The sequence below is a fragment of the Brassica rapa genome, chromosome A07, assembly GCF_000309985.2.
Source record: "Brassica rapa cultivar Chiifu-401-42 chromosome A07, CAAS_Brap_v3.01, whole genome shotgun sequence".
Classification (NCBI taxonomy): Eukaryota; Viridiplantae; Streptophyta; class Magnoliopsida; order Brassicales; family Brassicaceae; genus Brassica; species Brassica rapa.
The window spans coordinates 18,417,844-18,442,896 of NC_024801.2; the positions used below are offsets into that span (position 1 = coordinate 18,417,844).

At 35.2% G+C, this 25,053-nt stretch overlaps 4 protein-coding genes across 5 annotated transcripts; all 4 read left to right on the plus strand.

The window, feature by feature from the left end:
• The first annotated feature begins 1,707 nt into the window (after positions 1-1,707).
• LOC103830118 (zinc finger protein WIP2) lies at positions 1,708-19,085 on the plus strand. 2 transcript variants are annotated; one of them, XM_009105824.3, is made up of 3 exons: positions 1,708-6,279; positions 7,175-7,582; positions 7,932-19,085. In XM_009105824.3, exons 1-3 carry the CDS (start codon positions 5,608-5,610, stop codon positions 8,106-8,108), a joined length of 1,257 nt encoding a protein of 418 aa, XP_009104072.1. In that variant the 5' UTR covers positions 1,708-5,607; the 3' UTR covers positions 8,109-19,085. The 2 variants fall into 2 exon arrangements, with proteins under 2 accessions (XP_009104072.1, XP_009104073.1); XM_009105825.3 differs by lacking the exon at positions 7,932-19,085 and having other exon boundaries at positions 1,718-6,279; positions 7,175-7,908.
• LOC117126610 (arabinogalactan protein 23) lies at positions 18,713-19,104 on the plus strand. The gene has a single exon (XM_033275093.1). It carries the CDS (start codon positions 18,795-18,797, stop codon positions 18,978-18,980), a length of 186 nt encoding a protein of 61 aa, XP_033130984.1. The 5' UTR covers positions 18,713-18,794; the 3' UTR covers positions 18,981-19,104.
• Positions 19,105-19,334: 230 nt separating this feature from the next.
• LOC103830119 (non-functional pseudokinase ZED1) lies at positions 19,335-21,790 on the plus strand. Its single transcript, XM_009105826.3, has one exon. The coding sequence runs from the start codon at positions 20,588-20,590 to the stop codon at positions 21,605-21,607; it is 1,020 nt and encodes a 339-aa protein (XP_009104074.1). The 5' UTR covers positions 19,335-20,587; the 3' UTR covers positions 21,608-21,790.
• A 696-nt stretch (positions 21,791-22,486) lies between these two features.
• On the plus strand, positions 22,487-24,919 carry LOC103830120 (non-functional pseudokinase ZED1). The gene is made up of 3 exons (XM_009105827.3): positions 22,487-22,498; positions 22,654-23,197; positions 23,390-24,919. Exon 3 carries the CDS (start codon positions 23,446-23,448, stop codon positions 24,553-24,555), a length of 1,110 nt encoding a protein of 369 aa, XP_009104075.1. The 5' UTR covers positions 22,487-22,498; positions 22,654-23,197; positions 23,390-23,445; the 3' UTR covers positions 24,556-24,919.
• The last annotated feature ends 134 nt before the right edge of the window (positions 24,920-25,053 follow it).

Genomic DNA, 25,053 nt, shown 5'->3' on the forward strand with positions numbered 1-25,053 from the left:
AACTTTTTACTAAAAGACTTTTTCAGATAACAATACAATATATATACAGAAATTATCTCTTTTTTAAATTACATTTTCAGATTTTGGATAATTCTTACTATTATTAATTTTAATCAATTATCTAATTAAATAAATTAAAATTTCGTTTTTATTTTTTTAATTTAGTTATATATTTTATTCATTATTCATTAAGGGTATAAACGATATTAACCATTCTAACTTTTAACGTGAGAGCTCGATTCCAAAAATTTACTTCGAAATTATCTCTTTTTTAAATTATATTTTCAGATTTTGGATAATTCTTACTATTATTAATTTTAATCAATTATCTAATTAAATAAATTAAAATTTCATTTTTATTTTTATTTTTTTAATTTAGTTATACATTTTATTCATTAAGGGTATAAACGATATTAATCATTCTAACTTTTAACGTGAGAACTCGATTCCAAAAATTTACTTCGTAAATAATAGTATAGATGTTTGTTCCCATATTTTATATAAATGTAATTCTTTTTTCTAGGTATAGTAAATAAATTAAAATTATTCCAATTTATTAAGTTCGAGCATCTTTTTGTTTTGTCATATTGGTTAACGATTACTGTCTTTGGTGCATGTTTGTTTGTTGGTTTTTGTTTGTTTGTTTGTTTTGGTTTGTCATATATACTCTTCAACCTAGCCTAGCCCTAGTACTGTGGCTATCCATGTTATATGTACTTACGTTTTAAGTATATATTAGATTTTGACCCGCACGATGCTATTTGATTTTATGTCACTATTTAGGGTTTGGCAAAAAACTCGAATTCAAAAAATTGAACCGATTCAATCCGAATAAGTAGTACTCAATCCGAACCGGAATTGATTAAATATCCGAATTATTCAAAATTTTGGTATTTGAAAAACTGAAATCTAATCCGATCTGAACCTAAGTATTTTGGGTATCCAAAATAGATTTATATACTTATATATATATCAACTATTTCTAGATTTAATATATATAAAAACATCCAGAATATATATTATACTTTTAAGTTAGCTTAAATGCTTAAAAATAGATACAAATAATCAAACGTAAATATCTTAAATAGTTAAAATATAATCAAAACTCCAAAAATAGTTAAATAATTATTAATTCTCTATCCAAATATTTAAACCAAACCTATTTAAATTGGTTATCCAAATTCGAACCAAATCCTCGAAGATCTGAAATGAACACGGAATCCCAAAAAGACCCGAAAACGAACCCGAATGCCCACCCCTAATCACTATATATATATATATATATATATATATCCTATATGTGTCATCATAGGTTCTAAAATATTTGTTATCATATAATTAATTTTATTTAATACGTACCATCAAATAGTTTTCTTATAATTAATAGTATTTTATATGTACAATCATATAAATAATCACATAAATTATATTTTAAAATTTAATGTGAAATTAAAAATCATAATTTAAGTTGATGTTTGAAATTGGGCTTTATATTGTATTTTTCTTATAAATATTGAAAATACTTTTATAATAGTTATTGGAAAATATGTTAGTAAAAATCAAATTTTGAGTATATGTATATTTTTGAATGAATTTTTGATATAAATCAATTTTAAATTATTATTTTGATTTAAATATATATTAAGTAATATAGACCCATTACTTTTTAATATAATGTAATGGACTTCTAATTTTTTAGTAGCATAAGCTCATTATTATTTTTTCTAACTTATTGTTATTCATGTTTCCAAACAGTACTATTTTTTAAACTACTATCAATATTGCCAAACAATCTCAATGTGTACTTCAACTTTAATAATATAGATAATATACGGAGTATATATATATATATATATATATATATATATATATATATATATATGATACTTTCGTACGTGTGTGCCTTTGATATGATTAAAGCGAAATTCAAATATCATATTTTGTGATCCAAGGTTCACTTGATGTTTCAAAAAAAAAAAAAAATTTGTTAAACATGATCACATTAAAGAACGTGAATTTAGTGAATATGGCATAGGAACCAAAAAAAATTGTTAAATGATAGTTCATCCCGTCATGACCAAAGAATTAGACATACACAAACCGAATTAAGGATCAACCGTTTTTCATCTCTCTCTTCTCTCTTCTCTCTTTCCTTTCTTCCGTGAAGTCATAACCCTAAATCTACTTTAGGCAACCGGCGGTTTTGCTTTGCCGTTGGCTCCGCCTCCGTTTCTCTGCTCTCTTCTTCTCTTCGCCTCAAGCTTCTCTGTCTATCTCTCTGCTGATATGCTCGCCGTTCCGAGGCTTGACCATTACTGCAGATCTGTTGGTTCTGTTCTTGGAAGTGCGGCGAGGCTTGGATACTCGCGGGAATAAGCTTTTCTCGGTCGGGTGTAATGGCATGGGGTCCAAATCTTTGCGTCGATTGTGAGGCTCTCTCTCTTCTACGCCATCCATCCTCTTTCTCGCTTGGGGTGTGAGCAGATCGTGGGCCTGTTCCGGTGTGACGCTTCGAAGTTCTGGTCTGAGGGAGCGTTTCTTCGACCGTGCCTCTTGTTTCTCGCTTGGTTCTTTTAGGTCCGTCGGTGGCTCCACGGTGGTCTGTCTGGTGAAAACATCATCTCCAACAGAGCAGTACGTCCGCTTCTCCTGCGTCAAGGCACATGGGACTAAGGATCTGTGGCTTTGTCATCCTGGGTCTTCCGTTCTGTGGCGGCGAGTGCGGTTCTGGCCTGCTTCAGGAGCCTGATCCAAGGCATGCTTCTGACTGCTCTTTCGTGGAGTGATGCAGACTATGTCCGTTTGTTTAGTTTCCGGTGCGGTGGTGTGGCACTTCTCAACGGTTCCTCTTTCATGAATGATGGCTCTGCCTTGTCTTGTGGGTGTGCTTGACCTCGGGTTTTACCATATGTCTGGGTTGCTGCAGATTAGGAGGTCGTCTACAAGTTGTTCTGGTTCAACCGTATCCTTAAGAGCGGATCATCGGGCATGCCAAATTCTACTGGGTTTTGTCTCTCGTATTCACTGGGTTCCTCCTTTTGCGGCAAGTAGGTTGTTCCAATTAGTCGAGGCGTCCGGTTAGCGGTATTCTTGTTGCGACAGTACCTATTTTGCCTCGGCTGAGTTTTTGTTTAGATTGCATTTAAAATCCATATGCCGCTTGTTTTCTATGTACTTCTGTCACAAATTTAAAATTTGGTAATAATATCTTAATATGTTTACCAAAAACAAAGTTTGAATTCCTACTGTTATTGAGCGAGTTCGCCCTAGAGAAAATATAACTACGCTGCCACCACTCTCACCGCTCGACGCCTCACCTCACCGGCGTCGGGCCCTCCGTTTTGCCTGCTTCTCACTAACGTTTTCACTCTTCGGCTTCGTCATCCTCAACGCCTAGACTCATTCTCTCACCGTCTCTTATGTAGCGGTTTCATCGGGTATATTCGCCGTCATCTTCTCCCCTCCTCTTCGGGTCGCCGTCGCCTCCCCTGTTCCTCTCCTCGTCACCACTCATTCTCTCCGAACGAGCAGAAGCGACGAAACTCGCACCAGATCTGCTCATCGTCTCATACCCATTGAGCCTCTGTCTCGCCTCTTCCCCTACCCTGACTTCTACGATGAACGCAGCCCCTCAACGCCTCCAACGTGTGAGGCTTCGTGTCTTGCAGGCAGTGGTTCCTCCATCTCTGACGACTCTTCTAGTCATGTTTTCATCCTCTTCGAGCTATGCTCTGTTGCATAGCCAAAGCTTCTCGCTAGACTGAGGTCGTCCTTCTCTATGAACCATATCGTTGTGAGTTCCCAGAAGATGAATTTCAGATCTGTGAACATTGATGAATTTTAGCATCATTTCCAAACCAGTTCGACAAGGAACACTCAACTTGATCTTGAAGTGTCAAATCCAGCCTTAAGGGCTTTATTTTCTCTGCAGTTGGTGATTGATGAGACTAGGGTTTTGTTTAGGGAGAGAATCATCTTCAATTTGGTCACTTTCTGATTCGCAACAAATGGAAGCTTTGAGGACAGGTTTTTGGATGTTAAAGTATTTGTGGTGACAGATTTTGGGGATGTTCAGCTCTCACAACCACACAAATCGATGATTCGTCTCTCAAGCCGTCAACCTCTCAGCCTTCCTCCGCACAACATCATCACACCAGCATGTCTCGCCTTAGAGCTTATCTATCCACCATCTCCACCGCAAGCCACCCTAGCACCGGCTGCTCCATTCCTGCGTCTACTTCTTGTTGTCTTTGATTGTTTGAGGAAACTGATGCCCACCATCATTTTCAGAGAGCCCAAAACTGTCACGATGACTCTCTTTTGTTCGGCAATTGCATCATTTGATCACCAACGAGTACTTTAGAACTGGAGTTTATGGCTCAACTCTCCTTGACCAAGCTTTATTTATGGAGTATATGCCCCTTCTCTCCGACCAAGCCTGCAGGCGTACCTCAACATTCCGTACTTGTCCCAAGTATGCACCTTGGTCTCGAGGTCTCCAACATCGGTTGGCATCCTCTGCTCATATGTTGTCCACATTGTCATCAAGCGGAAGCCTCTTATCACCAATGTTAGTTTCTACCAACCGTTTCCAAACTTCTCGATAGGGCCTCTCATCGTCGGTTCATATTTCGACTTCAGTATGTTCTTCGGAACATCAGTTTCAGGGTCTCAAGTGAAGCATCTCTATGGCTATCTTCAATCTTCTAACACTTCTACCATTCGTATTGTTGTACTAGTTTTCGTTTATTGTCTAGCCATCGAATTTACTTCCGGTTGTAACCATGTAACCCTTTTGGATGTTTAAGTTTAATATAAGAATTCCGTGACAAAAAAAAATCATATGTTATGTGCAATTGTCACACGTTGAGTTAAGGGTTGAAAAGTGCATAACATATATATATATATATATACTTAGTTAATTATGTAATAACATTAGTACAAATCTATTAATTTTTCTAATTAATTTTTGTATATCTAGTCTTAAATATTATTAAAATAATTTTATAATTAAACAAAAAAGCTAAAATATATGTCCGAAAGTGGAGAACGCATAGCATTCTCTAGACACATAATATAAATTATAAAATATATAAAAATATATATCAATATTCGTTGACGCTTAATCATTTGTCTAGTCGTTAGACCTCTTATCAATTTTGAGCATTAGTTTTTACTTCGGATTGCACCAAAAAAGTAAAGCTAATACATATGTACAACTAGATTGTTAATTTTTAGAATGTAATATTTGAGAATCCTCTATTCCATTCATTTCACAATTTTTTAACAATTTATTAAGAATGAAATAGAATGCTCATTTCATTAGTTCCACAAAAAATAAATATAATTCAAAAAATCATTCCGCTAAATTTTGTTCATAAATAAATAGAATAAATTTCATTCCATTTTCCTCATGTTTCATTCTTTTTTATTTCATCAATTCCATTTTATTTTTACTAGTTACAATCTATTTTTCTCTCTTTCATCCCAATAAGATCTCTCTCTCTCTCTCCCTCTCCACATCCCATCACAATTTCCATTGTCTTCTTGTATAAAGAATCCCACAAGAGTAAAAACTATTCTCTTCTCTCTCTTTCTCTCTTCACCATGACTGATCCTCATTCCAATTTCTTCACAGATTGGTTCAAGTCTAATCCTGTTCACCATTACCCTAATTTCTCCACTAACCCACCAGCTCTTCCTCCTCCCTCTTCCTTCTTCTTCTTCCCTCACTCCGGTGACCTTTGCCGTCCACCACCACCCCCAACCCCTCCCTCTTCCCCTCCTCTCCGTGAAGCCCTCCCTCTCCTCAGTCTCAGCCCCGCCAACAAACAACAAGACCACCATGGTCATCTAATCCAAGAACCAACTTCAACCTCCATCGATGTTGATGACTACTATCATCATCACCATCAAGATGATCAAAATAACGATGACCATGACATCACCGTTGCTCTTCACATAGGCCTTCCAAGCCCTAGTACTCAAGAGATGGCTTCTTTTCTCACGCTGTCCTCTTCCTCCTCTTCCTCAAGGACTACTCATCATCATGAGAACATGAACAACCAGAAAGATCTCGACAACGACTACCATCACGAAGGCACCGGCGGAGGAGAAGATGACGATGAAGATTCAGTTGGCGGAGACGGCGCATGTAGAATCAGCAGACTCAACAAGGGTCAATATTGGATCCCTACACCTTCTCAGATTCTTATTGGCCCTACTCAGTTCTCTTGTCCTGTTTGCTTCAAGACCTTCAACAGATACAACAACATGCAGGTTCTTAATTTTTATAATTCTCTCTAATTTATATCTTTGTAGACTTATGTATGCATATGCTTTGAAGAATTCTTTTTTTTCTTCCATGTGTTAATCAACATGCTCACTTAGTTTCCTCGAAATAAAAAAAGCTTCCACCTTTAGTCGGTAAATTTTTATGTGGATACATATAAATACTGTTTTCAAATCAATCAAATAACGTGTCTTGGCTCTCTGATGCATGAATAAATCATTGCATTATAAAGAACCGAGAGACATGAGATTGTGAAGAATGAGGCTGAGATTTAACAAGACAGTAAATGTTCTCTATGTCTTTAGTACTTTCAGAAGTTATGTGGCTTTGCTGATTTTTTACAAAATTGGCAAGGGTATCATCCATTTTTCTTATGAGGGTCTTTTAATGTCCAACGTGTAAAATAACAATATTCATATAGATATATGTATAGATTCATAAGCTCTACATATGACCTTGCTAAGATCTTGTATTGAATATGAGCTAGGCATCATGCATTTTAGTAAACCCTTGATTATTTTGTTTACCTAAGCATACATTTATATATCTTATTTTTGGTTAATCTTTTTTAGTTTATGAAATCTATTTCTATTTCACTACTTACATTTCAGCATTTGTGTAGCATCCTTGTTGGATGCAATCTTCTTGTATTTTTACATATGCTTCAAGGTTGATATGCGAATTAATCAATGTAGGCTGGTTAGAGTAACCATAACATCTTATATATAGTAGACAAGAAAATAGCTATTAAACACATTCATCAATTAAGGCTCATACATTACAATACAGAAAAGGACCTGAATCTCTAAGGGTTTACTATGACATGCTATGAGTTATTCAAACCCTATATGATAATATAAATATACACGATTTTGTTTACAGATGCATATGTGGGGACATGGATCAGAATACAGAAAAGGACCCGAATCTTTAAGAGGAACGCAACCAACTGGAATGCTGAGGCTTCCGTGCTACTGCTGCGCACCGGGCTGTCGTAACAACATTGACCATCCAAGGGCAAAGCCTCTAAAAGATTTCAGAACACTTCAAACACATTACAAGAGGAAGCATGGAATCAAACCCTTCATGTGTAGGAAATGTGGAAAGGCTTTCGCAGTCCGAGGGGACTGGAGAACACATGAGAAGAATTGTGGTAAGCTTTGGTATTGCATATGTGGATCTGATTTCAAGCACAAGCGATCTCTGAAAGATCACATCAAGGCGTTTGGAAATGGCCATGGAGCTTACGGAATTGATGGATTTGATGATGAAGATGAGACTGCCTCTGAGGTAGAACAATTAGACAATGATCATGAGTCAAGGCGGTCCAAATAGCGTATATAAATTAGTTAATACTTCGTAATTCAGTATATATATTAATTCTAAGAATACCTATATCTATGGAACAAGTTTTGATGGAAGTAGGGCTTTTCTGAGTAAGAGCTATATCATCTAATTGATCATAGATAAAAAGAATGAATCACTGATCACTTGAATTTCTTTTTAAAAAATTGTATCTCTAGTTTCTACTTAAGTTATTAAAAGGCAATGTATAACTTCTTCTTTTTTTTGAATGAATGTAAGATTGTATTCATCAAAAAAAGTTACATCTAGTACTTATACTTTTGAGTTTGTGTAGGATCTTTACAACTTAAAATCGTGTGGAAAACAAAGTACTGGAACATCTTCATGTCTTTTCTCCCCTGTTTTCCTGGCAATGTATAACAATGAAGTTCCCCTTCTCCACGGTATATATTTGCTAACTTATATTATTTTGTCATTTATTTACGTTTCCTTTCGAAGAAATAGATCATAAGCGTTTGACTTATATTTACTAGTAGATAGTATACATACATTCATTCATGCATTTTTCTCTAGATATACTGTACTAAAAATTATAAATAATATTTCTAAGAATTATTTCGAGTAATAGTAGATTAGATCTTTTTCTTTCTGAAAAATAGTTGTTTTCTGGTGGAGTTATCTTTAACATTATTTTATAATAGTGGTTAAATAGTGCTACATGATTGTCTGATGACATCATGGAGAATAATGAGAGAATGGACATTCGATAATATTACTACTCAAAAGCTGAACTTTCTTAGGATGATCACGTATCAAGATATACATTAATTATCATGCTTCTTTTATTTGTTTTAAATGATGAGATGATGGTAGACGTATGTCACATGGTTGAAAATATTACAATACATATATTTATGTAAATCTATAATTTGAAGTATTTTGCTAGGTTGCTCTAATAATCAACAGTTAAAGTACTTTAATACTTTTCCAAATACCTTGTGTTGGTTATAAACTTATAATATTTGACAGATTGGCTGTCATATACCCTATACACCAATTCGAAGAAATTTATTCATTGATCAGGGTGGAAAAACTTGTGTGTTTAAAATGGTTCCTTGAAAAAATGAAATATTTTGGATGATTATGTTTCAAGATTTTAATACTAAGAAATTAAATATATAACACCTAATTTTTTTTATTGAACCAACTATAACACCTAATTAATTGAAATATATATTGTACTGACTACTGACGTTATTCAGTAATTGAATTCTATTTGCCAATTAACACCTAATTTTTTTATTTTCTTTTCGATAAAATTGTCTTATGTAGTGATGTTCAGATTAATGTTGAACAAATCATCACCATAAGAATTTTGCATTTGTTAACATAAATGCAGCCTATTGTTTGTTTAATTTTGCTAAACTAAATCTAAATGCATCAAGCCGATATTTGACCTTACTAAGAACACAAACTATACTACCGGACTGCAAGTGATTTTCTTGTTATCGTAGTCATAGTTTTTGTTGTGTGTCGGTTTGTTGGTCATGTTAGAATTCAAGATCCAATCTGGATCTAATTGTGTAACTAGGATTGCAGATAAAGAGAGTCTTTTCTTCCTCCAAAGAGCTTTTGTAATATGCTCTCTTTTTCTGCTTTTTGTTAGTGGAGAGACATATTTGCTCCTTGAAGGAACATTACACCTCTTTATCTATGCATAATTTACTTTTATGTTTTATCTTAAAATTCGAAACCAAATTATTATCTCTCGATTGATGCATATACGTACAAACACATAGATATTGACCTAATTTCCTTTTACGGTAAACAGTGAATATTCCTTTAGTTATGTGTATGCATACGGATGCATGCAGTCATCTATATACACATATATGAATGTGCTTAGAGATTGTGATAAATGGGCGAAGAAGGGGCAAAAAGTAATGTGAAGGAAGGGTGGTAAAAAAACAAAAGAGAAGAGAGTGGAGCCCTAAGGGTGTGATGGGTTGGGCAGATTTGGTAGCAAAGGTTGATTCTTTTTCCTCTCTCTCTCTCTCTCTCTCTCTCTCTCTCTCTCTCTCTCTCTCTCTCTCTCTCTCTCTCTCTCTCTCTCTCTACTGTTATTTGATTTGACATCACATTTTTCTTTGACCATCTTTCTCTATCTACTCACACTCTCTCTCACAAATGACATAAATTTCATAACTCATCCAATTAAAAACCCACATGCTTGCTTCTTTTGTATTACTTTCATATTCAAGGGTTACACATCTTTTTGTTTTTTCTTAACGTATTTGAACCAATTCTAAGATGTTATACTAATTGAGTCACTTTACCTCAATTTAATAGACACATAATATGAATTCTCATAGTACGTCTAATATAAATTTTTACCAAAAAATGTCTAATGTGACTTATAATTATATATGGTTATTCTCTTCTAAAGCAGTTCTTTTACATTTTTAATATCTCAGGAGTTATATTTAATCTTATAACCAACATATATGTAAAAGTCAAGACTGTAAAATATCTTTTACATTCTACAACATTGGCTTGCCATCCAATAACACGAAAACATGTTTTTAGACTATATAGTAAATGCGAAGTTTTTTTAAGATTGCAATTTTTAGCATCAGTTTCATGAAAATAAGCCTGGAGAAAGAATATACATAATACACGGTGAACTATATATGCACAAAGCCCACTTTTTGTAGTAAGCAATGTATACAAATATGAAATAAATATAGTGTTGGAATGTTGTTACATTGGTCCATAATTAAACAGTAGAAAAACTGAACAAGTTATAAACGCACATCTTTAAATTATGTAGGATTCAGACAACATTTATTACCAATCAGTTTCCTACCCCTTTGTTGGGATATGCAGACCATCCTACCTATCTTCCTTTGACCGCTCTCATCTTCTCAACACTTCTCCATATTTCTCTAGTCACTTACCATAAATCAAGTTAGAAGAAAACGTGAACTTAACATTTTTATATACAGTATAACCTTTTTAAATTAATAATCTATAAATTAATATACACTATAAATCTCTATAAAATAATATAATTTTATAGTTCTAAATTGAGTTTTTGGTTCAATTAGTATGTCGATAAATTAATATCTTTATAAATTAATAAAAAATTATAGTTTTGGTATAATCGCAAAATTATTAATTTATAGAGGTTTTACTATACGTAGAAACCCTCTAGTTTAATTTTATCACTTTATATTTTTTTTTATATTTTTTTGGGGAGGGGGAGGGGAGGGCGTGGGGGAGGGGTCATAGTCTTACAGTGAAGTATTTAAACGAGTAAAACCATTTCCTTAAAAATAAAATTGAAAATGTGACATAATTGAAACACATGATTTAATATCATTATATAAATTTATCATATAACTAGCTAGTTTTAAGACTTTGAATATTAAATTTACAACTAAGAAGTTATGACATTTTTTTTCAACCAATTATTTATGACATTACTTTTTCTAATTCTATTTTCTTTAGAAACGTGTATCCAGTTAATTCTATATGCATATGTTGTACATTAAAAGATACACAAATCACAAACAGAAACATAAAATAAAATATAAATGGAAATTAGCGGTATACATACTTTAGTGAAAAGGTTTTCGAATCTCGAAACTGAAAGATATCTAATAAAAGACATTTTCAAATCCGAGCAATATAATACTAGTATGAACATTGGACTCACTTTGTTCGGTAGTTATGCTGTTGCATTAATTAACTAATAGTAGTACAATATTTATAAAACCTAGTTTATACATATTGGTTGTTTTAACGTAGACAATTTTTCTTGTCCGAAAAGAACTTCTGTAAACGCCTTAAATCCTGCTTTTTAAAATCCCGAAGCTATATTCTACTAGTATAAATTCATTAGACGAATTTTTAATTTACATTCCTGTGATCACGTCGACACATGCAAATGTTTAAATTAAAAACTCAAGACTGTCATACTGATCTGAAGAAGACAGCTTTGTCTGCCGTGGCTCAAATCTCAATCTCGCGCATTTATTTTAATTTTAAAAAATGGTAAACATTTATTTAATTTACGTACGTAAACACATACGTACGTAACATTTTTGTATTTTTGTTATGTAAAATAGTTTTTTTTTAAAGAAATGTTGTTTAAACTATTTCTGAAATGTAGTAGTTTTTGGAGAACAGATACGTAAATATCTTAACCAATCGTACATGAAAGGAAAAATATAATTAAGTAGCACATAAAAATTATTACTGTAGCTATGCATGATTTTCGACAACTTTGTTTCATGGAGGCCCCCGACATGCAAAAGAAAAGGGGAGAAAGAGACCAAAAATTTGAGCTTGACTCATGATTAATCACGGGTACCTCAAAAAAGCAAAAAAGGAATAAATAAATTTCATAATATTTTATTAACTTTTAAAGTATGTTACGTTCAGCTTAGTATAATACAACATATTCTTTTTTGTCACTGGACATATACATAAATAAAATATTAAAAACAATATATTTCTATGTTTTTTTGACAAAAAGCTTTCAAATTTAAAATAAAACGATTATATGATTAGATTCAAAAATCTTATAATTGGAAAAAGTTTTCACGAAACAAGTTTTATGAGCAAATTTAATTCCAAACCAGTGAAAACAAAGGTATGAAAAAAAATAAGATAGACCATCGATGGTATGAAATACAATATCTAATGAGAGGCGCCTCCGACGTGATGACCATGCTTGCCTTTCCCATGAACCGTCTTCCATTTCATACTTTGGTATTTGATAGGAGGTTTTGATTTTCTCCCATCTCTTGTGAAGTTAAACAAGTTTGAAGGCTCAATTCCAACTTCACCCACATCTCATAGAATTGTAAAACGAGAAAGACTCTCAAATGCACAATTGATAGGTGTTGTGTTTAAGGAACCAACCTCCGAAGTTATTGTAACCTCGTTGTTGATAATAGTTGATGGAAAGGATCCTGTAATATGTGTATCAATGGGAGTAAATTGTGAATCTACTAATGGAGAGAAAGTGTTTACCGACATAGGCAGAGGAGTAGGCTTCTCATGCTGAGAGTGAGATGGAGTAGCATGTTTCACTTTTTGAGAGTGAGAAGTGGAAGGTGATAAAATCTCCGAGGATGTATCTTCTGATGTGATCTGAGAGAACCAAAGTATTGTCTTGGAAAGTTGTCACATTTGGTTGCTGGCTATGGACAAGTGACGATTCCTTGTCCAAGTTGTTGCTTAGATTCTGAGCCACACGAGTATCAGTTCCTGAATTAGAGATTAAGAGATTAGCATTAACCTGCGGGTGAACAGGTGCTGATGGCGTTGTTGTTTCCATCCCATTTTGTAGGATAACATCAATATCCACAACAGAAATATCATTCATGTCTTATGTTGTTTCCGTCTTTTATGTAGTATCATTTGTCAGCTTAGAAGTCAAGAGGCACAGCTTGGCTTTGTGGCCAAGATTTCCACACCTCTCACACATAGAAAGAATCTATGTGTATTCAACATTGACAAGAAATATGCTACCTTGTTTATCACCAAGTGCAATAATCTTAGGGAAATCTCTATCCAGCTCCATTTCAACTAAGACATTTTCTTCACCCATAGTGGTAGGATCGGTCGCGGTTTATGAGTAAGGATTGGTTTCCCAAGGTTATGATGCTATATGACTGATCCCTAAACGAGAGTAGCAACAGTTCGATATGTTCTTCAACGTTTCCCAAACCGAAAGGGTAGAGAGTTCGGTAAATTTGAAAGAATCTTTTGGAGTCTACGGCAATAGAAAGAGCAAGCTCTCATCAATATGCCAAACACCTCGCTGAATTACCCAATGGCGAGCCGGTTAGTGCGGAATGTGGAACATGTAGGTTGACTCACCAATCTTCTTGCAGCTAATTTTACAGCTTCTTCCCCAAATTTTATTTGCCACTGCATGAACCAAACCACAAAGGGGGAGTGAACATCTATGGAACTTTCCTATGATATACGTCCTTATTTTCAGGGCCGAACTTTAGCACCATTGAAGAAATAGATATTTGAGGCGTCCATCAAGTCTGTAAGTCGGAGTGGCTGCACAATATAGATTCCGGGATTGAGGACTTAATCTTGGCACCCACGGAAATCGATGTTTACCATCAGCTTTTAGCTCAGGAGGTGAAAGCGTCTCAATGGGAGGTTGAAAAGTTCAGGCTGGAAGGTTGCTTTTAGGTTTTTTGTTCAAGAGCTCATCGTTTAGAGATGGCCATAATGCAGCTAACTGATTCCCAACAATTGCAGGATCATAATCCTTTGGGGTACTTGATTTTGGAGGTGTGGCAGGTGGTTTACAATGTAGTGCTTTTGCCCAAGCACCCAAGGTAGGGACAAATTTAGCTGGTGCTTCCATAGAAGTCTCTGATGGCATTGTTTATAAAGTGTTCAGATCGCTGCAGTCCTCTGGACCCTGATTAGAAGTAAAGGCGTGGGCTTGAGCACTTGTTGATGTCGTGTTCGTCAAATCCGGAGATTGAGACAACACGGTTGATGAGTTCGTGAATGAAGCTAACACCGGAGAAGATTTTGACAATATAGGAGACGAAGTAAGAGGCTATACGGAGGCAGATGATTTAGTATTGTCCATTGGACAAGGTAGAGTTAGCTTTTCGGGCAAGCCCTTCCGACCGATTTACTTATCAATATCTTTCAGTCACAAATTTGTTAAACACTCATTTAGTTTAGTGGTATAAGGTCAACAAAATAGTTTCAGTTTGGACAATCCAGTTTTGAAACTGCTTCAAAATATATTGTTTTCTCTTTTTTTGTCTGAAAAAAATGTTCATATTTTTGTTTCTACCCTTGTAAAATTTAGGACCGACTCGAATTAGTTTTCTCGAACTACATAGTCGCCTCCATTTATTAGTCGAGCAGTATTGAATATCTGATGCTATTGGCAACAGTAAAATCAATTTGGCGGAGACATGATATAGATAATCCTTATTACACATATAAAATATAAGGGTTAATTTGATGAATGGTTATATTAGAAAAATAAAATAATTTTTTGTTGTAAAAAAAAAAGGTAAAGAAAGATAAAAAGAGAAAGAAGAAGAGCTTATGTGGTATGGTTTATTGGTGAAATGTAATCCAATTATATAATCGTTAGAGATGTGGTTTCGTTGGCTCGTGATCATTGTCCGAGCGTGTTCATTTGTCAATATTATGTATTTGATCAACTTTTTTCTACTCCCGTTAAAGCTAAATTGATCATCATGCCTGTAGATTCTCCAAGTTGTATGTAGTATTGATTTTTTTTCACCAGCGAATATATATCGGTGAAATAATAAAAAATTCAAAAGACGGAATTATCAATTTGGTTTCCAGAATATATATAAATCTGTTTAAGTTGAATTCAAGAAAACAGTTTTACTAACACTTTATTCAATCAATTGTTTTAGCAATATTATACCTTTATACACGAACAAACAATAAAATAATATTGAAATTATAATCTTGTTAGGAGGAGCTTCCAAAACTACAAGTTGTCATACATACTAAGCTGAAAACCTAATTGCGGTGAAATTATACCGACCCACACAAAAAACAAACGAGACTAGATCAACTTTTTTTTTTTGAAACTTAGATTAACGCTTTTGCAACATGGGTTTATTTCCAATTTTTTTTTTTGGGTCAAAAGGTTTATTTCCTATTTATCATCATATATTTTATCTATAGAGATGAATATATAAAATAAGTAAATGATATTTTCTATGTTTAATCTCAGCTGTGGCACTTATTTCGAATAGTAAAATAGAGGTTTCAAATTATCATCTATACAAAAGCTGACAAGCACACACAACCACAGTATAAGTTAAACACAGAACGGAGGGGCAGATGATACCAGGGAAAAGAAATTAAAAATCATCTCTGATTTTGTTGGATGTTTTGATCAAAATACCATCACGAGAAACGTAACAAAAAAAAAATTGTTCAAAAACAAATATATTATACTTTAGTTTTTTAGATGCGCGATTGGATGACTGAGTATCAGTTACATCAAGTGGAGGATTTCTGGTCAACTTCTAACTACACATTTTCTAACAGTAGTGTGTGTTTATTTGGACAATAGCAAGAAATTGGACCACATAACGTAAGTAAATTGTCAGTGAAGGTCCCTATTTACATTCAGGTACCCCTTCTTTTATGAACAGTGGACTTTGATAAGCAGGTCTGTTATCCTCTCTGCCTTAATTATTTTTTCCCTGTTTTTCAGCTACTTGTTTATTTTTCATCTTTTTGTCTTTTATTTTCAACCTCTCTTTGTTTTTCTGCAACAACATGCTTTAAGTGAAACGTGTCTTTATCTGCTTTCCCATATACCTCTTTTGTTTTTCTTTTTGTTCAATTACTTTTTAGATACCAACCAAAAGTAAGGATGAATTTCTAATTCTTACGTAGAAAGAACCAATTGTTCAAATTTTATTTTCGTATGTTGTATTCGGTTACGTTATATTATTTTCAGTTTTATAAGGACTACTATTTTTGTTGTTGTTGATATTTACATAATTAATTACAGTTTGAAAAAGATGTGAGATATAAATATATTTAATTAATGGATATTTTCAAAACAACATTTTTCGAATATATGACAGGAATTTTACTAGAAAGTAATCAAGTGGTTATAATAGTTTCGTTTTATTAATTTACATACACAATTCGTTCCACCATGCACTTCTCACACGCCTGACTATCATGATAATTTCCATATCCGATTTAGTTATAAGATGTACGTCCACTGCATCTAGACATGTGCGGTGATAACTATTAGTATTTTCGATTATAATTAAAGATCATTTAATTAAGAATTTTTATCGCTGAACTCATATTAAAAGGGTACATTCATGATGAGGAACACCATACTTACAATTACAAGGACTACCTTCCAAAAGGGAAGCAATCAATTCGGAGGTGAGGTGAAGTGTAAGTCATAACCCTAAATTTCAGCTCCAAAACTAATCGTGTTTTTACCCCATGCATGCACATGCAACACTTTTAATTACATTCACGTGTGTCAGGCTGGGGACATCTATATATGTATAGCAAGTGATTCATTGTGTATACTCGTTTATAGAAAGTTGTCTTGAGTACATGATGTCGCTATAACTTGTAACGTATTTGTGACGAATGTTAATCATTAATTGTTTACGAGATATATAAGTAGCCATGACAATGAAAATTTTGACCGAATCTATTGGATGTGGATTCCGATCAAAATTTGATCACCAACGTTTTTGTTTATGGGGATTTCAAATGTATATCAAAGGTACTGAAATACATCTTTATCGCTTTGAAGAGAATCCAAGTTTTTTTTTCTTATTTATTTCAAAAGCAAATTAGTTTACAGGTTCAAAGGCCTTAGCATACGTATATCAAAATTTACTATTCTTAGATTTGAAATATCGTTTAGCAAACTATATTTGAAATAATTGTTTAGCAAAATATATATTAAACTATGTTTTGTTAATTGAAGCCGAAACAAGTCCATTATGCAAAAGAAACGAGTCCCCATAACTTTTCATACGGCATGAGATTATCGGAGAGTTCCCGTATCCGGCCCAAACAGAAACTAAAACGGGCCTGAAGACCTTTTCAAGTAAAATAGCTTTTGACTCTCTGGTCAATCCATAGATTCTCTGACAGCACTGACGTAACATAAGCACACGTACACGTGTACTTGTTGATTTCTGTTCTCACTACGCAGCAGCAAAATCTCTAATCTATAATCATTAGATTTTGCCAGTCTGGTGATTATTTTATTTTTGTCAACTCAACTCAAATTTTCATCAAATCTAATCTATTAAAAAGAGGAGAATACAAAATTAAATTACCCCTTAATTTTACAACTTATTTAAAATGTTAATGCCATTGAAATATTTATTGAACCTATATTTAAATATGTTTGTCTTTTTCTAATTTAAATTACAATTTTTCTTAATCCAATCTTAACCAAAATATATTTCTTAATTTATTTCGAATTAACGCATTAAATGTTTTCTAATATATATCAGTAATAAATAATAAATTAAAAACCACATATCATAATCAAGTTATATAATATCTATATTATTAAAATAGAAGTACAAATGTAAATTAACCTTTAATTTTTTAAATTATTTACAATCATATGCCACTAAAGTAATAAATTTACATACTTTTTAATATTTTTGTCTTTTACAGTTTAGTTAATACATTTTCTTAAAATAAAATACGACAAATTATGTATTAGTTATTTAAGAAATACTTCGTATAAACTAGCTAAACAATAAATTATACTTAATCAATACCAAAAATGTATCCTTACGGGTTAGTTATTTTCTATTTTGGAATATTAACTATGTCTAAAAGACATAAAAGTATTATAAAAATACATGATATAAAACACAAAATTGTAAATAATATATTGAATTATTTGATTGTATAAATCAAATATAACAATAAATAAAATTTTCATTTTACATTAAAATTTTAATCCATAAAAAATACATTTGTACGGAAACACGAATTATATTTTAAAAATATGGATATAATAGTTGACGGATCAAAAATAAAATAAAATAATTCTTAATAAATTATAAAACTATTTTGTTTAGAAATATATTAAATAAGTATTTAATATATATATATATATAATTTAAAAATATATATTACCATTTATATAAGATAACTATTTTTTTTTTTTTTTTGCAAAGTAAAAATGAATATTCGTGCGGGTGCACGGGTCAACCTCTAGTTAAGCCATTAATAACGTATCAAAAAAAATTGTTGATGACAAAACAAAAAAAATAATGTATCAAAAATTAAGTTAATTAAATTAATTTATGGATACGTGAAAGATCTGAAGTTTATTTTTCTGTACCAAATTTGAAAAATTGTAAGTCATTTTCATTTAACGAAAAAATACAAACGGAAAATGCTAACATAGATCTTAGCCACATATTGCAACTCTTCTTGCCGTGATTATAGTCATATTCACCGGTGACTGGTTAAGTTTGACATTATAAAAATAAATATTACTAAAAATAACACAAGTTCCACACATATAAATCCCTCATCAAAGCCATCCATTTTCCTCAGACCTGCAAGAACTTCTAAACACACACACACAAAAACTAAGTAAAAAGAAGAAAAAGCCTTTCAGGTCTCAACAATGGAGATGAAGAAGATCGCTTGCGGTGTGCTTTTTGTTGCTGCCTCCATGACTGCTGTCATGGCTATTGAGGAAGCTGGAGCTCCGGCACCAGGACCCGCATCCGCCGCCTCGGTTGCATTGCCGGCTCTTGGCTCGTTGGTTGGTGCTTCGCTTGTGTCCCTATTCAGCTACTACTTGCACTAAGCTATGTCTTCATTATGTAATAATACTATTTCTGTGATCTTTTTCATTTCCTACCTATTTCCATTTCACTTGTTTATTAATAAAACTGATAAAATATTTCAAGAATAAACTTTCTTCTTAGTTTTTTAAAATCTTGGATTTGTGGATGGTGCATTGATATCACTTGTTTTTTTTAAGCATCGACATCACTTGTTTCTGAATCTGGTTTCCCTTCTGATAGAGTTAACATTATGTTTAATAGGTTCTTTGCTGAAATTTCTACACAGTAATTATTAGTCAAGTGAAGAATGCTAGCTCCAATCTTGTAACTGAAAAAATTGTGCAATGACCTCAGGGTCTGCTTGGATAGTAGGCCTGTAAGTGTGCGCCGTCCCTGGGTCTAATGATAGTAGGGATACAAAATTTTAACTATTTTTATTTTTTTAATAATAATTTAATATTTTTTCATAAACAAATAAAATTTAGATATAAATATATTTTAGCTAAATTTAGTTATATATATATTAAAAACTTTAAAAATCTCATACAGAGTAGTTTAAATAATCACATTAAAATTTTAATTTTCAACTATTATTTTATTGAAATTGCTAATATAGAAAACCTTTCTCTGTTTCTGGTTCTTGATCTTAACTTTAATGTTTAGAAGTATGCTGTTAAATGGCTAACATCTAACGCCTCAGAACTAGAAACCACTTTCGTCTAGTAAACTGCTACAACTGGACTTGTCGTCTTGTTTCTGTGTCTATCTCCTTATTTCATCGCTTTGTTTCAATATAAAGCTTACTGAAAAAAAAAGAAAACCATCTCACATGTTCTGCTGGTTTCAGAACGAAAAATAGATTTATTTACATTCTTTTGCTACCGAGATCATCGTTGGCCTATCTTCATTCCTCTTCTCGCAGCATCTCAGTGCCAGGTCGAGAAACATTTTCATCTGACCAGGCCTCATCTCGTTCAAATCACCTCCAAACTCAACAGGTTCTCTTCTCTCCTGCATATCCTTAACACTATCAAGAATATTACCAAGATCCCACCTGGCAACTGATTCAACCAAAAATGCTGGTCTTCCCAAACGAAGAACCAACATAAAGATTCCAAAACTGAACACATCTAAATACTCTGTCACTATCCCCGTTGAGCGATAAATATGATCTATGTATCCTAAAGTTCCAGTCACCGGCTTCCTCGCAACCAACACTGCCTCGTTTGTTCAAAAACCTGTAGCCTAGGTCGTCAAACACCGCCACTGGAAGAGGGAATTGGAGACAACATCCAATGACTCTGAGGAAGCCACTGTAATTACTTCCCCGAGCAGACAAGACAATATCGTTGTAAGCTGTCTCTTCTCCACGCCATGGATTTGTGAATCTCTTGATCACGTAAGATCTGTCTTCGATGACGCCCTTGTACCATGTGGAGGCTCGTGACTTACCAGGAAGAGAACACTTGGGGTCGAAGAAAGTAGAAACTTTATCGGTCAAATTTTTAAGTAGTAACAATTAAAAAGTCAAAAGTAAAATATCTTCAGAGTTCTGAAGATTTAAAATCAGGACGGATCTTTATTTTCTCTATCTCAGCCTTCTCAGCTTCAACTCTTTATCAATCTAATGGGCAAGAACACGAAGAAGAAGACGAAAAAGATCAGATCCGATCTGAAGAACGGAGGGCTTCTACTAGCAGAGCTAATCGCTTCCTTCAACGGCAAAACCAACCCGATCCGGTGCTTCTCCTCCGATCAGATCCTCAAAGCGACCAACAACTTCTCCGAATCCCTAATAATCTCCAGCTGGGGATACTTCACCTGGTACAAAGGCCTAATCGAAGACAGACCAGTCTCCATCAAGAAATGGTCCAACCAAAACCTCTCGACCTTCACCGAAGCCTACCGCGACATCTCCGTATCCTCCCAGATGAGCAACCACAAGAACTCACTCAAGCTTCTCGGCTGCTGCTTGGACTTCGACCTCCCGTCCCTCGTCTGCGAGTTCACGGCACACGGTCCTCTCAACAGAGACGGAGGCCTCCTCTCGAGCGGCGGTGCGCCTTTGCCGTGGAGAGCGAGGGTGAAGATCGCGAAGGAGATCGCCAGCTCAGTGGCGTATCTCCACACGGCGTTTCCGGAGACTATAATCCACCGGAATATAAACCCGACGAACATCTTCGTGGACGAGGATTGGACGGCGAAGCTTTGTGATTTCTGGTTCTGTGTGGCGATACCTGAAGGGGAGCTTTATGTGGAGGACGATGTGAAGGGTGTGATTGGGTTTGTTGATCCGGACTATTACTGGACGATGAAAGTTACGGAGAAGGTTGATGTTTACAGCTTTGGAGTTGTGATGTTGGTGTTGTTGTCTGGGAGAGCTGCTGTGTTTAACGGGCCAGGGGAGGCGCCTATGTCGCTTAATGATCATGTGTCTGAGGTTATGGGGAGAGGTGGGTTTGAGGAGGTTGTTGATAAAGAGGTGTGGAGTGTTTCGGGTGGTGATGATGAGTTGGTTGTGAGGAGGTTGCAGGTTGAAGCGTTTCTTAGGTTGGCGTTGAGGTGTGTGAGGTATAAGAAAGAGGATCCGGTGAGTGGAATGATTGAAGTTGCTAAAGAGCTCAAGTTGATTGAGAAGCTCTCGTAATTAGTCCTTATTAGTTTATATGTTCTTGAAGATTGTTAACCTCTTGGAGTCTAGAGATGTGTCAATGTGTTTTAAGTTTTTGTTGTTACTTGTCTTTGTCAAGAACAAAGATGCCATACTTGTTATTATGTGGGCAACCGAAAGATAGTAACTTTTAATCCAATGTGAACACGTTTCGACTCATTGTTAGAGATGGCAATTGGGTTGTACCGACCCGCTTTGTCCCGCCCCGCCGCGGTACACTGTCAATGCGGGTCTTGGCGGTACATGCCAGCGCGGGATGCGGTTCCTAGAAGTGCTTGCCAATCCCGACCCGCGACTTGCACAAGCCTTGGCGGTACAGGCCCGCGGGACTCCTATCTTTGGCTTACCCGAGCCAAGAGAAGGATTCAACACCGATTTGGTTAATGCCTTCTTCTTCTTCCTAGAGTTCCAGAGAAGCTTCTGTTAACCCTTTTGAGAGGTGAAACTGTAGTAGGCTTGTCTTTAGGTTCATGTTTGCATGTCAGTTCACGTGAACATTGCATGCCAAACTGTAGTAGTTTGTTGGAACAAGAAATGCTCTGATACCACTTTCTTATGATTGTGTACTCTGTTCTTGTAAACAATTAATTCAGAAAAGAGATATATTGTATTTATTGATAAAACCACACTTAGAGAATCAACATGATTCTCTCTCTCACGTGAACATGATTGACCCTCTGTTCTCACGATCATGTATCTGTCATGTGATCATTAACTTAAAACAATCAACAGAACTAATTCAAACAGTTACAAAATCAGAAGTTACCTCTTCAGGCGCAGAGTATCTAAACAAGTTATCTGAAATATCAGTGCTGTTACTCTGAGCAATAGCTCGATGACCAGCTGTTGCTCCGATTGTTCCATGAGGTACCGAAGCTGTTTCAGCAGAAGGTGGTGCGGCAAGGCTTCCTTCTGATTGTCCAGCCTGCGATGGGTCAGAAGAATATCCAAGTGTTGCTTGTTGCTCTAGTGTTCGCTTGTAGAACTTGATGGTTAAATGACTCCCGTCCAAGCCACGACAGTGACACCCACTCTTCTCCTTCTGTTTTTTGTTATCAGAATGCCTCCAAGAATAGCTCTCTTAAACTAGCTTCCATGAACAACAAAAGGTGGACGAAGAAGTCAAAAAGCTGGCTGAATATCAGAGAAGATGAGAAGCAGAGACGAGAAACCGTCATTGTTGGTGTCACCGAAGAAACGAAACGAGAAAAGTCAACCGGGCCACCCAATTATCCCGCATCCCGCGTAGGCCCAACCCGCTTCGTCCCAATACCGTCGCGGTCATGCCCGCGAGGCCCGCCAACAAACGGGCCGTAAAATCTGTGCCCAATCCCACCCCGCAATAGGCCCTTTCGGGCCAGGCCCGCGGGCAAGCCTCCACTTTGCCATCTCTACTCATTGTGGTGGTCCTGAAAGTCAACTATTTTCTTTAGCAGACTCACGTGTGAACACGATTTTGTCTACCAGACCCACTTTATTCGGTGATAAACTTAAGCCTAATGTGCTGTTTTTATATGGCGTCGTTCTCTTATTCTGCAGCGTTCATGGCGCTTTCCCTTGTGAGAGGTCTGATTTTGATTCTGAATTTCCACTTCGTAGATATTATACTGGTTCAGATTCCAATTCTTGTGTTCATGTTTCTCTTTAATCTTTGGTGTTCATTAGCTCCACTAGTTGCAATAAAACTTATCAACTCGTATAGAACATTTTTTAGAACCCAATCAAATGACTTGAACCATTCTCTCTTTGTATTTTCAGCTGTTTGAGAATGGATTAACGGAGCCACAAAATTAGCTGTGTAGAGAGTCTATAAGATGAATTGGTTGAGAACAAACCGAACTGGAGGCAAGGCAAGGCAGAGAAACGTCAAAGAGAATGGGGAGGTGATTCTGAAGGAGCTCATTGAGTGCTGTGATGGAAAATATAATCCTATCAAGAACTTCTCTTCTGATCAAATCATCAAAGCAACAGATAACTTCTCCCAAAGTAACCGTGCTTCCCGGATTGACATCTATTACCGTTGCTATAAAGGTATCCTCGATGACCGTCCTGTTCTCATCAAGAAAGGGAAATACACACTTGATACGAAAGAGATTTGTCGAGACATAGCGATATCATCGATGGTGAGTGGTCATAAGAACTTCCTTAAGTTGTTGGGATGCTGTCTCGAGTTCACACCTCCTGTCTTAGTTTTTGAGTATGCGGAGATTATAACTCTCGGTCCACTAATTACATCTAACCCCAGAAACATGAGGAGGATAAAGATAGCAAGAGAGGTCGCAAACGCTTTGACTTACCTTCACACTGCTTTCTCAAGGGCTTTCATCCACTCAAATCTAGACCATTTCACCATCTTCTTAGATGGTAATGGAATCGCAAAGCTTGGGAATTTCTGTAACTGTGTCTCTATCCCCGAAGGAGAGGTCTTCGTTCATGATGATGCATTGAAGAAATACCATGACTTTAGGACCAATACCTTAAAGCAAACGCATGGACTTGGTGTGTGTTACTTACCGGTCATCGATCCTGAATACAAGTCAACCGGTAAGGTCACGACAAAGACGGATATGCATAGCTTTGGAGCGTTCATGCTAGCTCTTGTGCAGGTAAAGGAAGTTGATGATGAGCTATCTATGTCTTCGGATATGTTGAGAGCATTAGCTGAGTTATTCATCAAACCTCATGATGATGCTCTTTTACCGCTTCACCATCATGTTTCCAAGATACTGAGGAAGTTTGGGTATGCAGAGGTTATGGATTCAGATATGGGCAATGTGGCTGCTTCGCCGGTAAAGGAGTTTTTTAGATTAGCGTTGAGATGCATAGGATGCAAGTTAGGAGACCCGTTGATTAGCATGATTCAGGTGGCTAAAGAGCTCAGAGCGATTGAGAAATCTACATATGGAATCACAGATGAACTATAATTCAAATTCAGGAATACGCATTTTGGATTCTGACTGAAACAGCAGAGTTCTGGCTTTTTCCTTAAGAGACAAGCAAGTTCACAGGTTTACTTCATAAAAATAGAGAATCACAGATGTGTGTACCTGATAAATCTCACGAAAGGTTGCTGACAAAAATAAAATCTCACGAAAGGTTATGTTTATGGATGATAGAGAATCAGATGTTTCATACCATCATGGGCTAACCATTTCATTAGCCCTTATTCTGATGTTCATATTCACAGTTGACATATACAATAAGTTTGTATGATATTATGTCCTATATTTTGATTTTCCTGCAATGACTTGTTTTACTTTTTAAAAACTAATCTGTTAGTTACCCATACTTGCTACGTTGCGAAAAACATAAACATGGTTAAAGATAGATGGAACATACAAAGATTAGCATTAATGGGCAAAGATTAAAGAGAGTTGGAACATACAAAGATTAGTGTTAAGCCAATCTAATATTAACCAACA